At 39.6% G+C, this 7,845-nt stretch overlaps 1 protein-coding gene across 1 annotated transcript; it reads left to right on the top strand.

Moving 5' to 3' along the window:
* The first annotated feature begins 430 nt into the window (after positions 1–430).
* On the top strand, positions 431–4,428 carry Smp_030250 (NF-YA subunit). The gene is made up of 4 exons (XM_018799572.1): positions 431–570; positions 617–798; positions 2,769–3,571; positions 3,997–4,428. Exons 2-3 carry the CDS (start codon positions 794–796, stop codon positions 3,568–3,570), a joined length of 807 nt encoding a protein of 268 aa, XP_018651348.1. The 5' UTR covers positions 431–570; positions 617–793; the 3' UTR covers position 3,571; positions 3,997–4,428.
* The last annotated feature ends 3,417 nt before the right edge of the window (positions 4,429–7,845 follow it).

Genomic DNA, 7,845 nt, shown 5'->3' on the forward strand with positions numbered 1-7,845 from the left:
ATGGAAGTGTTCTCAAATTAAATTGGTATTGTGAGTATTTAAACTAATACTAGACACTCAACTGCTATTGGCATAAAGTTTAAAACTAACTCGCTAGTAAATAGGTGAAATGATCCTATTACAACGTGTTATAAACACTGATTCGCTATAAATTTATGACCAGTACTTCTACTGCTAACCACTCGTATATAATGTACTTCTGTGTGTTATACCCCACAGTTTGATAGAAATTGTACTGGTTTTCAAAGATGATAGGGCGTCAGTTTTGCTATTCGTTCATAAGTTAAATATGAAGCTCGCAACCTTGATTGGCCGTCAGAATACAATTTAAGGACAGTGAATCTAAGAATCCATTGGCCTAAAAATTAGTGACAACCTCAATGTCTATTTGCTGTTTTGTACGCAATAAAAACTATCCAATTCCTTACTTTTCCGTTCTTGATTGCTGAATAATTTAAGCCACTGAAAATCCCAGCAAGTGATTATCACCTTATTCTCGACCTATCACTGATACGTACATGTGAGTATGACCCAATAAGCGAGAATCAAGTAGAAGTAGATGCACCAATGGTAAATCTAATCAAGCTAACCTTCTTTTGACCTACCAATCATTCAGTATTCGTATATTATTCGTTCATTTTCGAGGTTTTTCACTTACTTTAAGCGCTTCCATCAATTTTTGTGTTGGCGCTTGTTAAAATGAGGTGGAATTCATTTTTCGCAACCCGCCCAAAAGAGTTGGTTCCGGAATTTACGTATTTGGAGTATATCTTGGAACTAGACGTTTTCTGTAATGATGTGAGTTAAATATTGTTTGTAGATAAATTATGCTTGGCTTATGAGTGTTTGTTATTAGGTTTATCACTGTTATGTGTTCATGGCGAGTTTGCTGATATAGTTCACTTACACTAGCTGGTGAAGTCGTTATTGCTTGAAATGACTGCTGGTTTAGTTCTTCCAAGGGATTAGGTTATTTGGCAGGGTTTTAGTAGATGTAATTCATGGTTTACGGCCCTGCACATGTTGCTTTAAGTACGGTCTCGTTATTCCAAATTCACTTAAACGTTATTTTTCCTAAGAAACAAACAACTTTCTGTTCTGTCCTTTCACTTTCGACTGCCTGACATCACTTGGTTTCACGTTAATTTAGCTGGTATTGACGTTACATCAACTTGTATGTTTGTCGAATTCAATTTCGAGACTAGTTCCAAGGGTGCTACTAATCTTAACTCTCTTCTGTCTACCGAACTAATGTTTTTGGGTTTCATGATATTACATGTCAATGTATAAACAGTTAAGTTCTACTGCGTTCTTACTGTCAGTCTTCATCGTATTTATTAGCGATCATAATAAAGTTCTGTAGTCTCAGGTCCACGAAGATTTCGTGTGAATAAGAATATCACCTCTTCATTGTAGTCTTCACATCCACTACGTTTTTTTCACGTCGATAGATAAACGTACGGTAAATATATGTATGTAACAACGTAGCACGTACATTTGTTTATCCGTCGAATATATTGCACCGCTATATGCTCCTGAACGCTTTGGAAATATGAAACTATAAATAAAGGTAGAAAGCGTGTATCCTGTTACACCTGCAGAGCGGTGTCGACATACTATAAAACCAGTAAGTACTTATATTGGGTGTATAGTAGTAAGTAGGTCTAGCTGTTTGTTAATCTTTTTATTAAAATAACAGGTGTACGCGTTACATGTGTGCAGCCAATAACCAGCTTACTAATCCGGCTAAAAGTAGGCTAAAAAGTCTGAATAAAACATTGATTTATGAAGTTACACGTTCTGAGGCGTGAGAATTTAGGTTTCATTGTTAGGGTCCAATAACACAGAACTTGGTAAATATGCATCAGTCCAAGTTGCCACACACCAACACAGCAAGATGAAATATGAGTTGATATTTGAATTATTTTTTGCAAGAGAGGGCATTGAATAGTCTTGTAACTAAGTATACAAGAGAAGCAAATAAATGCATCTGCCCTGGTGTGACTAATCCTAAGACATGCTACCCACTAGCTCCAACAACTGATCACAATTACTACGCGCACCCTAACTAAATGATCCTTACTTTCCAGCATAACTCAGTTCACTAGTCGATGACTACGTGGGTTGGCATTACTTTTCTGTCTGGACAACCCTAGCTTTCATCCTACTCATGTACCGACCAATATGGTGCATTGGCATAAGCAGTGGTTGGATGTAGGTTTACGGTAAGAGCTTGACATATATCATTCTTGTTACAGCTGGATCTTCCATCATCGTGAATAAATACCGGTAAATACGCAATACAACCCATCCACGTTAGTCAACATGTTCATGAAGTGATCAAGGAAGATCTGGGGATATAAGTGGCAATGTTAATGTTTATTTTATGAAATTGAGTAATCTCTAGTAAATCCGTTATCATGTTCCGTAATAATACGGATTTTATTCCCGACTATCTGGTTAGGTTCGATTAAAATTGCATGACTACCTTATATCAAGTTATTAGAAGGGCAAAGCATAGCCACTAATATCGTTTTAAGCATACCGTTCCCTATGGACTTATTAAAAGATATTCTCATAAAGGTATATATATATAGTTCATGATCACTGCAGCAGATTCGTAACGTATATTTTTTGTATTAGTGACGTGTTGACTTTTTATTATAACCATATTCATATTAGACAAGTTTGTCTTTGTTATTTATGCTGTTCGCTTCAGTTTATGCGCCTTTCGCACATCTTTGACCTTTGCATTTGTGTTATTTTAGGGACGGTTATATACACGCTGGTCAAGTCCTTCCGGCCCAAACTATTCTACAGCCGTTGCAACAGCCTTTGATAATGGATGCAAACGGTGCCGCTCAACCAACTACGTTCGCTGTTCAGGCTAGCGATGGTAGCCTGATTCCCGTTCAACTAGCTACGTCTGCTGGTGGGGGTCAGGTCATCATGTTCCTTCCAAGTGCAGCTCAGCAAACAATATACACAACTCAACCTATAGTGTCTGCTGCAACCACTTCTTTAGACGCTAACCTTACATCGGCCCAAGGGCAGATTATAGGGACAACTGTTGAAGACGAAACTCACATACTTCAACAATTACAGCAGTCTTCACAAGTCCAAGTTATTCACCAGACCCAGTCTGGATTATCTCAAGCCGTTTCAAACACTCAAGTTGTTCAGGTTTCTAGTCCGCAACCCGAAACTGCTATAGGTCAGCAGGGAATGTCCACACAAGCATCCTCAACAATATCACCTGGTCTTACTCCTGGCGGCGAAGAACCTCTTTATGTTAATGCTAAACAGTACCACAGAATTCTAAAACGTCGCCAAGCACGAGCGAAATTAGAAGCACAAGGTCGCATTCCGAAGGAAAGACGGAAGTATCTTCATGAGTCCAGGCATAAGCATGCTATGAACCGCATACGAAGTTCTGGTGGTCGGTTCTTTTCTGTACCGTCTTATTCTGATGCAAATAACAGTACTGCCTCGACCTCTTCCAGTAATTCATCAGCGATAACATCCTTCCAAACAAATGAGGACTGTAAAACTAAGATTTTGTCTAACTGATGTAAGTTAATTCTCATTCATTTACTTCCTATGTTATTATCCCCATTTCATAGATTATATGTATGGGACTACCATTTGTGCAAAATGTCCATTTACTAGGCTTTTCGTACAACTGTTGCTAAGTTGTAATTTCAGATATCCAATGTTGGATTTAGAAATGGGCTTAGTTTTTGTCGGTTTGAGGTACTCGCAATAGGTTAACTAATGGATATTGGGCTGATAAGCATCTTTTCTATCTCCAATTATTCGTTCATTAATATGAAAAACAAAGGCTAAATCTCACTGAATAGTTTTTACATCAGTTTCAACTTTTAACATTTTTTTAAAGGAAGATGTTCCGTGATTTCACAGTATTTTTTCCTATCTTCATTTAAATTGCAGTTTTTTCGCAAGATATTTACCGTCTCTATGTTATTGCGTTTCCAGATCCTAATTGTACGCTGTTAATTTCCTCATGGATTCAACTTGTTGACAATCCGGAAAACGATCCACCGTACTTAGATATTAAAATATGTTAAATTATTACAAGCTACTAAGTACTAAGTATATTCACATTATTGCCTGGATAAACATTGGTAATGATTATGTGACTTTTGGAGATGCCCATATTGATTATCACGTCATTATTATCATTGTTACCATAACCTCAGTTCTGTACACATCTATTTTCTATATGGTATTTCCTATATTCTCCCCATGCTTGTCTGTAAATATTTATTACGACTTGAAACTTTTTCCCATGAAGTTGAATCTTTTGTTTTAACTTTACTGTCTTTATATTTACGATACTAATGATCTAATTTACACAAAGATAAATACACTCGTTTTTCTTTTTTATTAGAAGGAAATATTTTTTCGAAATAGTTTTGTTTTTTTTATACATCCTACTAACGTTATTTAGATCGACGTGTTTTGTATCTCAAATCTTGGCTAGTGATATCGGTCGACATAGTCTCATAGCTGTGGCAACGTCAATTTACGTACCATGGGGTTTATTGGCCTTTCAGAATTCATCGTTAACTGTGCTGGTGGTGACATAGATAAAGTGCAATTCTATTGTTACATATTTGTGAGATGAAACTTTCGAATGTAAATAGCCATAAGTGGACTTATGATCCATAGAATAGAGTCGACCTAACAAGACTGAGTAAGTTTTTAAATAACACTGGATTCCATTAGGCTGATGAGAGTTACAAACTACATCTCTTTTTTTGTAAACATCAAGGGCCCTAAGACCACTGATTGTCAAAACTAATATTCTAAATCCGTGATGGGATATTTTAAATCTGAATATTTCCTGTAAGGTGTTGAGTACTTTACAATCTTCTTGCTATGAATTTGTTGCCTGTTACAGTTATCGCGCAGATTAGCGGTCTCAGTTTGCATAAACGTTTTAAGACCATTTTGTAAAGTTGTGTATGAAATCAGGTGCCTTGATTGGTTAGTATGGTAGTATTTGAGTTCAAACTAAGTTTTACTTACTGGTTTTTAGTTCTAACCAATGAGGTATCGGATGCTAAGTTTTAGCTCTTGCTGACAAAGCCATCAGAATACTCTCCCCACAGATGGTGACTAATTTGTCCTGATCGTTGCCGCTACCTTGACGTGGTGGTCAGGCTTGCCTATAGTGATGAACCAATCGAGCTATACTGGCTGGAACAATCGTTCCTCAAGGTCCTACCACGCCAGACAGGTTGGTTGAGTAGCAGTAAGACTAAAAGCAGCAATCCGAAGGCGAATTCGTACTTCTGACTGTACAGAGGTGTGATGGCAATAAGGTGCTTCCTTCAGGCAACCAGCATAACAGCGACGCTGCCTTCCCACAAGGAGGGGTGGGGTTAGAAAAGGTCGATCCTAAAAATGCACACCTCGCCTTATCCCAACAAGTACGGATCTAACACAAAAAGGTGGTGTGTGATCGACCTCAAGCAGTTGTCCCTTAGGCACTGCGGTCACGCTCCCAGGTCGTTAAGACCAACACTAATCCAACTTCTTTTTCAGGTCCCTCAAGAAATACCCTTCCACGGTGTGGGCGACCGGGAAGTGGTAACTGCCCTCATACCCGCAACTGCATACGAAACCAAGTTGTTCACTTTCAAATCCTACACCTAATAACTCTCTTATCTCCACGATTAACCCTTCCCACGTCCTTTTATCACCGCACCGCTAGGGCAAACGATTCGAGTACACGGAACGTTATTCCTGGTCTCCTGAAACCACGCTCTAAACTACATGTAGGAACTTTTAATATTCGAACATTGTGCCAAATAGGACAACAGGCTTCCTTAGCTAGGACTCTAGAATCTTACACTATCGATGTGTGCTGCGTCTCCGAAACGCGCATACAAGATCCGAGTAGTGTCATTCATTTGACCTCACCTAATCAAAATAAAGAACCATCTCGATACACGCTTCGTGTATCTGGAAGCCCTGATGATGCTTCCCTTGGCCTCGCTGGAGTAGGTATAGCATTAAGTCCTAGGGCAGAACTAACTCTTTTAGACTGGATCCCAGTAGACAGTCGTCTATGTGCTGTCCGACTAAACGGATCAGTAAGGACTCAGAAAGATATGGAAACTCGTCGATGCCTCTTCGTCGTCTCTGCCTACTCTCCCACTGACTGCAGCTCAGACGATATAAAAGATGAGTTTTACAGGAAACTTTCCGACCTTCTCAGAAAAACTAGGCGTTCTGATGTAGTAATAGTGGCTGGTGACTTTAATGCTCAAGTAGGTATATTAAGCGAAAGGGAAAGACATCTGGGTGGATCTTATGGTATCGTGGCTAAAAGAACAGATAATGGCGACCGTCCGTCGCAGGTATGCTCAGATAACCGCCTGTTTTTTGCAAGTACTAACTTTAAGCATAAGGAAAAACATGGCGACCGCCGAATTCGTCTCAATGTTGAACCCAATTAGATTACATCGCTATCATCCACCGATGGGAGGGCTCGATAGAAGGCTCGCTCATTCTGGAGCACATGTTTAGATTCAGATCATGCTCTAGTGCGAGCACGTATCTGTTTGCGTCTTACTGGACGTAGGAAAGACACTGCAGTGAAACCTTTTTGGGTCCTACTTAATGATAGACAAGCTAAGAATATATTTCAGGAACAACTAGAAAAACGGTTAGGCAGACATGTAAGTTGTGCCCACCCTGAGGCAGCGTGGAATGACATCCAAAAAGCTGTGGAAACAGCAGTGATATCCGCTAGTAAGGTAAGCCATAAGGTTAGGGAGAAACAATGGATCTCGGCAGCATCTACCGCACTGATAGATGCTCGAAAACTCATCCCATCTGGCTCTGAACATAACGAAGAGCGGAGTCAGCTAAAGCGAAGGCTAATAAGAAGCCTACGCAATGATCGTGAAAAGTGGTGGGTAGTGAAAGCAAGAGAGATGGAAAAGGCAGCGGCAGTAGGTAACAGCAGACAGCTATTCAGACTTATTAAAGAAACCGGCATTAGGAACCCAACTATTAGCGAAACTATCTCAGACAAAGATGGGCATATCATTCATTCTCAATCCAGGAGATTGGATCGATGGGCAGAACACTTTAGGAATCAGTTCAACTGGCCTTCAGCCACACTTCAGTTACCCACGATCCCCAGTCGTCCTGAATGGCAAATTGAGGTAAGTCCTCCAACTCTCTACGAGGTTGAAAAAGCTAACTTATATATCTTTAAAGTCATCATATCTGACGATTTAGTGAATTCTTAAGGTTGATACAGAGAGTTCATTTTCACTGACTTACGTCATAAGATGGTGGTTGGACGTAGTCGACATCACCATCTTATCTCAACATAGTGCACTCAAATATCGAGTCACCTAGACTAGTGGCCACATTGCAACCTGGTCGATAGGATTCGATCTGTACTAAAAAGAACCTGACACACATGACATTGATCACCATCCAGTGATCAATCAATTGTACTTAAGTCATTTTTAACACTTGCGATGTTTTTCTAGATCTAGGCGCAAATGCATAAGCAGTTCGTCTCGTATTGATTCATAATTGTGAAACAGCCTTTAAAAGCTAAAAATTTGCAAACAACTAACCTCGTTATTAGGAGCAAATTGATAAGTGAGAACGGCGGATTCCCTGATCAAGTTCAACTTGCCTTCAGTCACACTTCCGTTTCCCATGATCCCCATTCGACCTGAATGGGAAGTTAATGTAAGTCCTCCAACTCTCTACGAGGTTGAAAAAGCTATAGGAAATCTGGAGCGAGGGAGAGCAGCAGGCCCTGATAGGTTTACCCCTGAGATTTTTAAG

This window comes from Schistosoma mansoni, chromosome 3, assembly GCF_000237925.1.
Source record: "Schistosoma mansoni strain Puerto Rico chromosome 3, complete genome".
NCBI classification, from domain to species: Eukaryota; Metazoa; Platyhelminthes; class Trematoda; order Strigeidida; family Schistosomatidae; genus Schistosoma; species Schistosoma mansoni.